The following is a 14,107-nucleotide window of genomic DNA, read 5'->3' on the forward strand; positions in this document are numbered from 1 at the left end:
GCTGCTTTTCAACCATTTAAAAGTGTAAAAAGCATTCTCAGCTCAGTGAGCTTCTACTGAAATAGCCTACTGGCTATAATTTGCTAACCCCAGATTTAGCCCACTAACATGATAAACTACAAGCACATTATGCAAATTAAATATAAACATGTTCAAGTAGTTGGAAAATTCTTGCTCATTGTTTAAGCCTGTTTATATCTTTGAAAAAGTCAGAAGTCAGGGTAATACCTCAGCCCATGCCATTGCATTTTCTCACAGCAGAAAGGAGTGCAATCTAGTTGTTGTTATGTATTATCACTAACGAATAGTGTTTCTTAGGACCTATTCAGCCAAACTTCTCCTTCTGTTCTGTTCCGTCGCTCAGTTGTGTCTGACTCTTTGCGACCCCATGGACTATAGCCTACCAGGCTTCTCCGTCCATGGGATTCTCCAGGCAAGAATACTTGAGTGGGTTACCGTTTCCTTCTCCAGGGGATCTTCCCAACCCAGGGATCGAACCCAGCTTCTCCTTAGGGTAACTTAAAATCTGACAACAGTTTTAGACTGTTTGGAATGAAGTCTTTAGGTGGTGGTAGCAGTTGGGTTGCACACTCACTATTAACTGCTATATTTATTTTGCAGGGATGGTTTACATGGCCGGACTCGTTTTTGCTGTTGGTGGCTTTAATGGTTCCTTGAGGGTCCGCACTGTGGATTCTTATGACCCTGTGAAAGATCAATGGACCAGCGTTGCTAACATGCGAGACCGGAGAAGTACTCTAGGAGCTGCTGTGTTGAATGGACTGTTGTATGCAGTGGGAGGCTTTGACGGGAGTACAGGCAATTTTCTTTCATCTTTTCTAAATTGCTGTTAGAAATTAACATAGCAATCACATTTATGGAACAAGGCCTGGCATAATTAGGAGTCAGTTGTAAGGTATTATAAAGATAAGTTTAAACTTTCTGTCCAGAATTCCTTTTCGTGATGTTAAGGGTGCTGAGTTATGTAAGTTTTTTCTCATGCTTCAGTGTCAGTCATCTTCTCAAGGTTAAAAAGCCAATGAATGTCAGTAGCTTATGTAGGTGTTCTCTAGAAAGAAATTATTTCTCTCCATCATATAGTTGGATGTTAGCCCATTTTAATGCAGCTGAAGTATTTCCCCTAATGTATATATGAGGAACCTGAGGAGGCGATGAAGCACCTTGTGCTTTGTTCATTACAGGGCTGTCCTCCGTGGAAGCATACAACATCAAGTCTAACGAGTGGTTCCACGTGGCTCCCATGAACACAAGGAGGAGTAGTGTGGGTGTCGGTGTTGTTGGAGGTGAGGGCAACCTTCTGGTGGTTAAGAGTGTTTCTTCCAGTAACCCAGACCCCAGTTTTCTAAATGGGCAAGCAAATGATGATTTTAAAAGGGAAACATACAGTGGTTATTATGAAATGTTAGTCTTCCTTTTTTGCCTGCCCCCAGCTTCTCTCTGTCCTCCCTCCCTCTTTTTCTCATCTCTTTGTATAACGTATGTAAAATTATTAACTGGTCTTAGTATAATCATTTGGGAAGCAAACCAGATGGCTTGAATATGACGTTTTACATCTAGAGAAGGGCTGTTTAACTTTTAAGGGATGGGTTGCCACAGTTATTTGTGTATATGCTACTTTGTTCCCCCAAAGAATTTAACGCTGTAAGTATGAGTTTTTTTTACTTGTTGGGCAAATTTGTGGGTTCCCACCCACCTCTCCATGGTGGGTATAATTCTCTGCACTGACTTTTTTTTTAACCAGATTTATTGTATTTTAATTCACATACAATACATTTCACTCATTAAAGTGTACAATTTGGTGGGCATCTGTCATAACAGTTCATTTTAGAACATTTTTATTACCCCCAAAGCAACCCTATTGCCCTCGGTTATCACCCACATCCTGCCAGCCCTTGGCAAACACTGCACTACATTCCTGTCTCTGTATAAATTTTCCACTTATGGACATTTTCATATTAATGAAATTATAGAGTATGTTGTCCTTTTGCAGCTGGCTTCTTTGACTTATAATGTTCAAGGTTCATTCGTGCTGTAGCATTTACCAATACCTCATTTCTTTTTATGAGCAAATAATATTTCATTGTATACTGTACTGACTCTTAATATTACTTTTTTAAAATGGCAGCCCACTCCAGTATTCTTGCCTGGGAAATCCCATGGACAGAGGAGCTTGACAGGCTACAGTCCATGAGGTTGTAAGAGTTGGACACAACTGAGCACACACACACACACACATACAAAATAACTTTGCTATTTAATTTGGTTTTCTAGGATATTGTTCACTTAGCAATTAGTGTTATCCAAAGATATAATAAGTGTACTTTCTTTTCTGTCAGATTATTGATGAAAGTGTTAAATTAATATCATGTATATTCTACAGATCTTTATCATGTGATTTGGTAACTCCACCTATCACCATTAGGCAAGATTTTAAATAGTTCATAACATTCAGTAATACTGTAAAGGTAAACTCTGCTACCATAGAGGAAAATCCAACATTTCTTGGAAGAATAGCTATTTATGACTTTGACTTTCTTTGTGATTGCACGTTTAGGTCTGCTCTATGCTGTTGGGGGTTATGACGGAGCATCACGTCAGTGTCTCAGCACAGTAGAATGCTACAGTGCCACGGCAAATGAGTGGACCTACATAGCGGAGATGAGCACTCGACGGAGTGGGGCAGGTGAATAGAAACACAGAAATGATGGAAAAGAATTAAACAAGTGAAATAATCACATCTCTTTATATTATCAGGAAATATATACTGATTCTAGTGACACTGCTAAAATGTCTTTTGCATTATACAGGTGGAGTGGTAGGCAGATGCACTTAAATTCACTTTGTAAAATTTCTCATGTGCTATATAAAAAGCTTCTGTTTCATTTAATTATTCATATTGTTTGGCATTGCTTTTAGGTTTTTGTTTTTAGTGCTTATTGGAGAACTTAATAATCAACTCCCTTCATATGCATTTCTTACAGATTTAATACTCTTAATACTGATTTCCTTTTATCATGAAAGTTGTTTTCAAAAGGGTTATGTTGTAAAGGACTTCCCTCTCTGTTTTCACCTACACATTATTTTTATTGTATTTGACAATAACAATAGTTCTTACTAAGATTCTTATTTGTAATTATTTTCATTTCCATTTTCTAGGTTGAATGCTTTAATATTGATTTTTAATAATTTCAGAAGTTTTATTTACAATTCATTTGAATAAACCCTAAGGTGTCACAAATTTCCTGTGCCTTTTACTCTACTATAGGTTGGTTTTTGTGTTTTATAGGTGTTGGTGTGTTAAACAACTTATTGTATGCTGTAGGGGGTCATGATGGCCCTTTAGTACGAAAAAGTGTTGAAGTGTATGATCCTGCCACCAACACATGGAGACAGGTTGCAGATATGAACATGTGCAGAAGAAATGCAGGTATCTGTCTAGTTTAAGATTCTGAAACTTGTATTGAATTGTATTCAGAGTTTTACTGGTATCACTATGTATTTCTGTTGTTGTTCTACTGATCTGAGTTCCTAATAGACTTGCCCTGTAAAGGCAGAAACTCACAATGATCCTAGGCAGTGAATGCCAGGCATGACGTGGGGCATGCGGTTTAATGTCATCCTTCCATCAGAGCTTACTTTTTGGTGATGACCATAAATACTAAATTAGAAAAAGAACTCTATATGATATTTGAATTCATTCTTTTATACCACAGACATTTTTGAATGTCTGCCTGTATCACATTTTGGAGTTCAGTTTTCAGGGACTTTAGTCTAGTTAAGTAAATACTTATACCAGATTAAAAAGCTGGTTGTTTATCTGAATCTGGAGGGGAAGCCTAAAGAAGGCAACCACAATCTAAGACTGTTCATGGTTTCTAGAGAATGGAAAAGCTAAAACAACAACAACAGCAATTTTAAGAACCCTGAGGTCTTCACAACCAGGGAAGTACCTCCTTAAAAGGAAAATCCATGGAAGGGAAACAGAAATGGAAAATGGATTCAGGATAGCTAGGTAGTCTTTTGGGGAAATGCTCATCTTCTTAAAAATGCCGTCTTCATGCCAGGCCCTATAATCCAAAATAATCCTGATGATTCTCAGAATCACTGTGCACCGTTGATTGACGTTGCAGGATGCACCCTCCATCCCCCCACAAACGCTCTTCCTGTTTCTCTTTACTTTAAATGGGATCACGAAGGAAGATAAGTATGTGGGACTCCAAGAACTCACTCAGCAGAACAAAATATATAATTCACTTGACCTTGTACCTCATCCAGTCAGTTGTACTAGGTGAAGTACTAAAGCTCTCTCAGCTATAGATAGTCCAAAACTAGTAAAACCCCACAAATCTGGGTCCCAGCACATGTGAAGTTAGAAAAGCATATGTGCTTGTGCTTCCTGGATTAGGAAATCTATTTGCAATAAGAGCAAGAAAGCTGAAAATAACTTAAAATCTATCAGTAAAAAGACAAATGAATTATGGTAGTATCATACATGGAATACTGTGCAGCCATTAAAAATAATTTAAATCTGTATTTATTAACTTGAGGAAATATCCAGGTATATATTGTTTGGTGTGAGTGTGTAAAAAGTAGCTTATGTAGCATGAGCTGCTTTGGCGTTAAAAAAGGAGAGCCTGAGAATAGCATAGAAAAGAGCCAAACTTTCAGTGATTGGGATTCTAAGTGGTATAAGATTAGTGATGGTCTTTTCTCCTTTGTACTTTTCTAGGGGTTTTGAATTTTTCCAAAAAAGAAAAAAACATAGTATTCTCATAATAATGAAATAAATAATACTGTTCTCCCTTTAAAGGAGATAAAATAATTAGCTGCTGCTGCTGCTGCTGCTGCTGCTGCTAAGTCACTTCAGTCGTGTCCGACTCTGTGTGACCCCATAGACGGAAGCCCACCAGGCTCCCCTGTCCCTGGGATTCTCCAGGCAAGAACACTGGAGTGGGTTGCCATTTCCTTCTCCAATGTGTGAAAGTGAAAAGTGAAAGTGAAGTCGCTCAGTCATGTCCGACCCTTAGCGACCCCACGGACTGCAGCCTACCAGGCTCCTCCATCCATGGGATTTTCTAGGCAAGAGTACTGGAGTGGCTTGCCATTGCCTTCTCCAGAATAAAATTCAGAAGCTTTTTTACTTTCTACAAATATATATATTTATTATTTTCTCTTTTTCCTTAGGATTTCCTTAGAAACTGACTTTGGGAGAATTACTAAACTTCTTTGACTTTTTAATTTTCTACTGTTTTTAATAAAGTGGGGAATAAAATAGTTTCTAGCCTAAAACGTAAGGTTATTACGAAGATTGAATGATATAATGCATATATAGAGCAACTGCTGTATAAGTAACTTGAGTAGAAGCTTACAGTTGATATTAGAGAAATTCCTCGCATAAAGGAATTCTTTTCAGCTTCCCCTATCTTCTCTTCCTGCCTCTTACACAGAAGTAAGTGTATCTGGATCACTTGACCAGACATGTTCAAGGCCATTTATAGTCATCCAAATTTTTAAAATAATTGTTTTCTCTCTGTTTAATTTTTTTAAAGGAGTTTGTGCAGTTAATGGTCTGTTATACGTAGTTGGAGGGGATGATGGTTCCTGTAACTTGGCATCAGTAGAATATTATAACCCAACAACTGATAAATGGACAGTTGTATCATCTTGTATGAGCACAGGGAGAAGTTATGCAGGTAATGATTGTTCAGTTTTCTTATAGTCTTCTATTATAATACAAAATCATTATGATTTTTACATTAAGAATATTTTTCTCATATAAGAAGAAAGTCTTTTCTCAAAGTATATCTTACTTCTTATTTCAAAATAATTAATGTCAGATGTGTATGTTCTAAAATAAGGTACTAGTATTCTTTTGTCATTCTGTAGTCATTTGTATTCAAAATTACAAATATAGAATCATGTAATGTAATATAGCTCCACCTGTATGCAGTAGCAGGGAATTCACTATGTAGCAAGGCTGTAATCACTCAGACATCTAGAAGATATGGGGCTTCCCCACAGCTCACTGGGTAAGGAATCTGCCTGCAGTGCAGGAAACAGTTTCGATCCCTGGTCAGGAAAATTCCCCTGGAGGAGGAAATGGCAACCCACTTCAGTATCATTGTCTGAAAAATCCCATGGACAGAGGAGCCTGATAGGCTATAGTCCAAAGGGTCTCAAAGAGTCAAGATGTGACTGAGCAACTCGTCACGCATGCTAAAAGAAATCTCCCTTGGCAGGGCTCCATGTGATGGTATTATGGTGAGGCTACAGAGTAATTTTTTTAAGCACAGCACTGATTGAATTATAAAATAATCATTTTGGTCCATTCTCTTCATAAGAAAAATGGTAATACTCTTTAATAATATGAGTCTTTAAAACTGTTGCATATGAATCTTCTGATATCTATATTTATATTGCTTTAAATATTAGAATGTTTCAGTAACATTCTCATAGTGATTTACTACTGGAGAAAAAAGAAATTTATACTAATTAAATTAGTATAAATTTGGATGATACTGTTATTAATGTATCATCCAAAACAACATGTAATAGGACTATATACAGTAAGCTTCCAGGATAGCATTCCTCAAAATTATGTAAAATTTTTTAAAACAGCTTTAGTGAGATATAACTGACATAGAATAAATAGCTTATATTTAAAGTGTACAATTTTATTAGTTTTGACATATGTATGAAACCATTACCACAATCAAGATAATGAATATTCATCACTCTCACAGGTTTCTTTGTGCCCCTTTTAGTATTGGGTGGATCTTAGTATTTCTTGAGTAAAATTATTTTCCCTTCATTATATAACTGTGAAGAGCAAAAGATGAGTTTGGATTAAATATTCTGACATAGTGTTGGTACATAATCTTTAAACAAAGATTTCACTGTCATTTAGATTAAAATGATAGTAATACTAAAGTTTTTTAGAGATTTTGAAACATCATGATCTGTTCAGTCTTTGTCACTTAAGTTATAATATAAAAAAATTCAGGATTTTCTCAGAGATACAGAACGCTTCCTGTGACTTCAGTTTTATTTCTTTGTTTCTTTGTTCAGGGGTCACAGTTATTGATAAACCATTATGAGCCTAAAGGACATTTTTGGCGCATTTACACATGAGAAGCAGACTTCAACAAGTACTTCTGAAGTGACTGAGAGTCTAGCACTTCTCCACTTGTAGCTGCACGTTAAGTCTCTGCAGAGGATAAGATCATCTGCCTCTATAGGCCTCAGATACTGAAGATTATTTTTGGTAGATGCACCGTGTAGGCTTTTTCTGCAGTGAGCAGCAGCTGACTGAATTTTAATAAGAAACTTGGATTGCAGTATTATTCTGTAGTCTTTGGACAACAGTTGCTTTCACAAAGAGTAGTTATAAACCTTGAATAACTATGGATTATTTTGTGAAGGGGGATGAAGTAATATGTGTTCTTGTAAAATTAAATTTCATCTTTATTCCTTCTCCTGAAAATCTGTATGCACAGGAACTGAAAATCTTTGAACAGTTATTAAATTCTGTGTAAGTATATAAACTAGTTGAGGGATAAAACCGTTTGCTTTTATAAAATATGTTTGATTACATGAATATAATAAATTGTATGCATATAAATGTGTCTATATGCTTTCCTTTAAATATGTTTGAAAAGATGTTTGAAACTTGATTATACTATTTATAATTGGGACAGTACTTTGAATTATGCCAGTACTACATTGTAAAACAGAGTTGTATTTTTTGATATTTAACAATGCTTAACACTTTAAAATGCCACTTCTGAGGAATGAACATGGTGTAACACACTTGAATACTGTGTGATGCCAAACTTTTTAAAATAAAATATAAATTATGCTTATTTATTATTTTCTTTGGTTTAATATTGGTCATGTTTTGGTGTGAATTTCAATTTTTTTTTCTTAACACTTTGGCATGAACATTATTGCAGGTTTTTGATGAATATAATGAATGTATGAAATTCAACTGAATTTGCATGCTCTTAAGAATTTTTTCTGTGTGTATAAATTTAGCAGCTATTAACAGAAGAGAGAACTTTCTGTGAGTAGCCATATGCATTGATCAGATAGTTTTTCTGAGATCTTCAATTAATCTCACCTTAAAAATGACCAAAATATGTCTTTATTGAATTAACTTTGAATAAAAGTTTGTATGTTATTTGTTTCACGTTGTCCTTGATTTTTATCTATCTAGTTTGTTATTAAGAAAGTTGCCTGTTCACTTCTTATATTCTTTTATAAAATTTGCATTTTCTATTTCATAAATCAGTATTTAAAATTTGTGGTCAAAGTAACATACAAGGCAAGTCAGTTAAGTCACTGAACTAAAGGCACTGAAAACTGTTCTCCAAGAAAAAGCTACCTGAATTATCAAGGAAAGCATCTCCCAAGGATTGGTAAAACTTAGTTTTCATAGTGTTCAGTTCAGTTCAGTCGCTCAGTCGTGTCCGACTCTCCACGACCCCATGAATCACAGAACGCCAGGCCTCTCTGTCCATCACCAACTCCCGGAGTTCACTCAAACTCATGTCCATCGAGTTGGTGATGCCATCCAGCCATCTCATTCTCTGCTGTCCTCTTCTTCTCCTGCCCCCAATCCTTCCCAGCATCAGAGTCTTTTCCAGTGAGTCAACTCTTCGCATGAGGTAGCCAAAGTATTGGAGTTTCAGCTTTAGCATCAGTCCTTCCAATAAACACCCAGGACTGATCTCCTTTAGAATGGACTGGTTGGATCTCCTTGCAGTCTCAAGAGTCTTCTCCAGCACCACAGTTCAAAAGCATCAATTCTTCGGTTCTCAGCTTTCCTCACAGTCCAACTCTCACATCCATACATATGGGCAGGACACAAGATAAAAGTAAAAGAAATAGCATTGAATCAAAAGGAAGCCAAAGAAAAAATATCTACTTTGACACAACTGAGAAATAAATTGTGGTTTTGATACCAAACAGAAGGAGTTGAGGAAATGGACATAGGGAAGTGGGGTGGGTATCTGAGGTGCTGAACACAGGAGGAGGAGATGGGATGGGGTGATGGGCTATGGTGGCTGTTCCTCAGGGATTTAGAAGGTAGTAGGCCAGAGCTCTGCAGAGTACATCATGAGGAACACTGGGCTGGAAGAAGCACAAGCTGGAATCAAGATTGCTGGGAGAAATATCAATAATGACACCACCCTTATGGCAGAAAGTGAAGAGGAACTAAAAAGCCTCTTGATGAAAGTGAAAAAGGAGAGTGAAAATGTTGGCTTGAAGCACAACATTCAGAAAACGAAGATCATGGCATCTGGTCCCATCACTTCATGGGAAATGGGGAAACAGTGGAAACAGTGTCAGACTTTATTTTTTTGGGCTCCAAAATCACTGCAGATGCTGATTGCAGCCATGAAATGAAAAGACGCTTACTCCTTGGAAGGAAAGTTATGACCAACCTAGATAGCATATTAAAAAGCAGAGACATTACTTTGCCAACCAAGGTCCGTCTAGTCAAGGCTATGGTTTTTCCCATGGTCACATATGTATGTGAGAATTGGACTGTGAAGAAAGCTGATCGCCAAAGAATTGATGCTTTTGAACTGTGGTGTTGGGGAAGACTCTTGAGAGTCCCTTGGACTGCAAGGAGATCCAACCAATCCATTCTAAAGGAGATCAGTCCTGGGTGTTCATTGGAAGGACTGATGCTAAAGCTGAAACTCCAATACTTTGGCCACCTCATGCGACGAATTGACTCACTGGAAAAGACTCTGATGCTGGGAAGGATTGGGGACTGGAGGAGAAGGGGACGACAGAGAATGAGATGGCTGGATGGCATCACCGACTCGATGGACATGAGTTTGAGTGAACTCCGGGTGTTGATGATGGACAGGGAGGCCTGGCGTGCTGTGATTCATGGGGTCGCAAAGAGTCAGACACGACTGAGCGAATGAACTGAACTGAACTGAGGCCTGAGCTCTTGCCAGAACAGTCAATAAGAGGAGAGAATTATACCTGTGAAGAAAGTTCTGTTTAGTTAATAGAGTCTCATTTAAACATAGAACCACCTTTATTACCAACTTAGTTGAATTTTCCATTGTGAGTGCAATTATAAATAATTAGGAAAAACAAAAGCCTGTGCTTACCTTATGAAAATGAATTTCTGCATTAGTGTTGCTCCAAGCACGTCCATAGTCAACAAACAGGTTGAGGATCTAATGAACTTGGAGCACTGTTAACTGCTTCAGACAGTGGCACCAAAAAGTCATTATCTCTCCTGATCACTTCCAAACACTAATATTCCAAGAATTAATTAACGATTTATCTAAAAAATTTTAAAGCTTTTCTTAAAGTACAATCTACCAGGGTGACAGAGTTCTTAATACTTAGCCTGTCAGATACCTCTTGATCTTTTCTCTCTAAATTTAAAGATTTAATAAGCTCTACAGATGTACCATAAAACAGTTTGCCAAGGTTCAGTAACTATATTCATAACTCTTGATTTCAAAGGATTTGAATTTATTCCCCTCCCCTCCATGCCAGTCTTTATCTCTCCAGTTTGAAACATCTTGTTTTGTTCTCTTCAAGCTTATAAAAGAGTTCCTGGCTTGTTCTATTATTGTCCAGAAAAGAGGTCAGAAGTCTTATCCTGCCAGGGGAACCGCCAGGTATGAGCAGAGTTCAAGGCTAGTTCCATGAAAATACATTTTAAAGCAACTCTGCTCCTTGCTCCACTTGACTCTGCACCTTCGTAACTAAAAGCAGTGATGACTTGGGTTTAGGTAAATGATGTGTATACTTTCACTTCCTTTCCCATGAACTCTGGTATATGATTCCTGGTTTTTATTACCATCCCTATAGACAGCAAGAGGACCCATGTATTTATAATCTTAGCTGTTGATGAGTTAGCATAGTATTACATAGTGATATAATGGATTAGCCTGCCTCTTGTTTCAGTTTGTTGAGCAGATTGCCTCCTACTGTCTTATATGGCTGACTGTGTCTGATTTTGGAGAGAAGGCTAGATGGGACTGTGGAATCACACTTTGAATCAAGTTTCTGGCATTCTAATTCTGGTTTCACAATTCTAAAGGGGAAAAAAAGCGGTGTAAGTGTTGCAGGGCTCATGGGCATAGGAATCAGATGGCTCTGAGTTTGCATCCCCTTCTCTGTTACTGGCTCTCCTGGTGGCTCAAATGGTAAAGAAACTGCCTGCAGTGCAGGAGACCTGGGTTCAATCCCTGGGTCGGGAAGATCCCCTAGAGAAGGGAATGGCAACCCACTCCAATGTTCTGGAAAATTCCATGGACAGAGGAGCCTGGCGGGAGCCTGGAGTCTGTGGGGTCACAAAAGAGTCCCAAAAACTGAGCAATTAACTTTTCTGTCAGTTGCTAATTGTAACTTGAAACACATTTCTTAACCTCTGACCCTTATTTTGTCTTCTCTAAAATGGCAACATGAGTATCTGCATCTTAGTTTTTTTTAATGTTGAGTTTCAGACCAGCTTCTTCACTGTCCTCTTTCACCCTCAAGAGGCTCTGCAGTTCCTTTTCACTTTCTGCCACTAGTGTGGTATCATTTGCATATCTGAGGTTGTTGATATTTCTTCCAGCAGCCTTGATTCCAGCCTGTGATTCATCCAGCCTGGCATTTCGCATGATGGACTCTGCATATAATAAGCAGGGTGATAATATATACAGCCATGTTGTACTCCTTTGCCAGTTGTGAACCAGCCTGTTCCATGTCCGGTTCTAACTGTTGCCTCTTAATCCACATACAGGTTTCTCAGGAGACAGATAAGGTGGACTGGTACTCCCATCTCTTTTAAGAATTTTCCACAGTTTCTTGTGATCCACAAGGTCAAAAGTTTTAGTGTAGACAGTGAAGTAGATCTTTTTCTGGAATTCCCTTGCTTTCCCCGTGATCCAAAGAATTGGACACAACTGAATAACAAAAACAACGAAAGTGTATCACCTACAAGGTTATTGTGGAGTTTGAAAGAACTGATGTATAGTAGTGTGCTTGAAATACCAAAGACCCTCAGTAGTTAAATTGTATCTGACTCAGACCTCATGGCCTGCAGCACACCAGGCTCTTCTCTATCAGCACCGCCTCCACTATCTCCTGGAATTAGCTCAAACTCAGGGACGGGGGAGCCTGGTGGGCTTCCGTCTGTGGGGTCACACAGAGTCGGACACGACTGAAGTGACTTAGCAGCAGCAGCAGCAGCAGCATGTCCATTGAGTCAGTGATGCCATCCAACCATCTCATCCTCCGTCAACCCCTTCTCCTGCTTTCAATCTTTCCCAGCATCAGAGTCTTTTCCACTGAGACAGTTCTTCACATCAAGTGGCCAAAGCTGAGCTTCAGCTTTAGCATCAGCCCTTCCAATGAATATTCAGGGTTGCTTTCCTTTAGGACTGACTGGTTTGATCTCCTTACAGTCCAAGGGACTCTAGAGAGTCTTCTCCAACACCACAATTCGAAAGCATCAATTCTTCTACACTCAACCTTCTTTATGGTACAACTTTGACATCTGTACATGACTGCTAGGAAAACCAAAGCTTTGACTGTATGGACCTTTGTCAGCAAAGGGATGTGTCTCAACAAATTACCACTATTGTTGAAGTTCTCTAAACTGCCCATTTCTTTTTTTTTTTTTTTAATTTTTTTGTTATTGAAGGATAATTGCTTTATAGAATTTTGTTGTTTTCTTTCAAACCTTAACATGAATCAGCCATCAGTTCAGTTCAGTTACTCAGTCGTGTCCGACTCTTTGTGACCCCATGAATCACAGCACGTCAGGCCTCCCTGTCCATCACCAACTCCCGGAGTTCACTCAAACTCACGTACATCGAGTCGGTGATGCCATCCAGCCATCTCATCCTCTGTCGTCCCCTTCTCCTCCTGCCCCCAATCCCTCCCAGCATCAGAGTCTTTTCCAATGAGTCAATTCTTTGCATGAGGTGGCCAAAGTATTGCAGTTTCAGCTTTAGCATCAGTCCTTCCAATGAACACCCAGGATTGATCTCCTTTAGGATGGACTGGTTGGATCTCCTTGCAGTCCAAAGGACTCTCAAGAGTCTTCTCCAACACCACAGTTCAAAAGCATCAATTCTTCGGCTATCAGCTTTCTTCACAGTCCAACTCTCACATCCATACATGACCACGGGAAAAACCATAGCCTTGACTAGACGACCTTTGTTGGCAAAGTAATGTCTCTGCTTTTTAATATGCTATCTAGGTTGGTCATAACTTTCCTTCCAAGGAGTAAGCGTCTTTTCATTTCATGGCTGCAGTCAACATCTGCAGTGATTTTGGAGCCCCCAAAAAATAAAGTCTGACACTGTTTCCACTGTTTCTCCATCTATTTCCCATGAAGTGATGGAACCAGATGCCATGATCTTCGTTTTCTGAATGTTGAGCTTCAAGCAAACTTTTTCACTCTCTTTCCCTTTCATCAAGGGGCTTTTTAGTTCCTCTTCACCTTCTGCCATAAGGGTGGTGTCATCTGCATATCTGAGGTTATTGATATTTCTCCCGGCAATCTTGAGTCCAGCTTGTGCTTCTTTGAGCCCAGCGTTTCTCATGATGTACTCTGTATATATGTTAAATAAGCAAGGTGACAATATACAACCTTGACATACTCCTTTTCCTATTTGGAACCAGTCTGTTGTTCCATGACCAGTTCTAACTGTTGCTTCCTGACCTGCATATAGGTTTCTCAAGAGGCAGGTCAGATGGTCTGGTATTCCCATCTCTTTTAGAATTTTCCACAGTTTCATGTGATCCACACAGTCAAAGGCTTTGGCATAGTCAATAAAGCAGAAATAGATGTTTTTCTGGAACTCTCTGGTTTTTTCCATGATCCAGCAGATGTTGGCAATTTCATCTCTGGTTCCTCTGCCTTTTCTAAAACCAGCTTGAACGTGAATCAGCCATAGGTATACATATATCCCCTCCCTTTTGAACCTCCCTCCCATCTCCCTCCTCATCCCACCCCTCTAGGTTGATACAGAGCCACTGTTTGAGTTAACCTCCTGTTTGAAGAAGCCTCCCATTTCTTCACTGGAAGGAACTGAGTTGAGCATATTTCTGT

General features: G+C 38.7%; 1 protein-coding gene across 5 annotated transcripts in view; it reads left to right on the forward strand.

Moving 5' to 3' along the window:
- KLHL2 (kelch like family member 2) overlaps window positions 1-8,200 on the forward strand; it is a 167,614-nt gene extending 159,414 nt beyond the window's left edge. For all 5 annotated transcript variants that reach the window (XM_088827900.1, XM_055405729.2, XM_055405730.2 and 2 more), the window contains 6 exons: window positions 622-819; window positions 1,203-1,304; window positions 2,576-2,704; window positions 3,308-3,448; window positions 5,571-5,714; window positions 7,090-8,200. In XM_088827900.1, coding sequence (XP_088684026.1) covers window positions 622-819; window positions 1,203-1,304; window positions 2,576-2,704; window positions 3,308-3,448; window positions 5,571-5,714; window positions 7,090-7,118 — 743 coding nt within the window. In that variant the 3' untranslated portion in view covers window positions 7,119-8,200. The remainder of the gene's footprint in view (window positions 1-621; window positions 820-1,202; window positions 1,305-2,575; window positions 2,705-3,307; window positions 3,449-5,570; window positions 5,715-7,089) is intronic.
- The last annotated feature ends 5,907 nt before the right edge of the window (window positions 8,201-14,107 follow it).

Source organism: Moschus berezovskii, chromosome 19, assembly GCF_049115385.1.
Source record: "Moschus berezovskii isolate FMDL1 chromosome 19, NW_MosBer_1.0, whole genome shotgun sequence".
NCBI lineage: Eukaryota > Metazoa > Chordata > Mammalia > Artiodactyla > Moschidae > Moschus > Moschus berezovskii.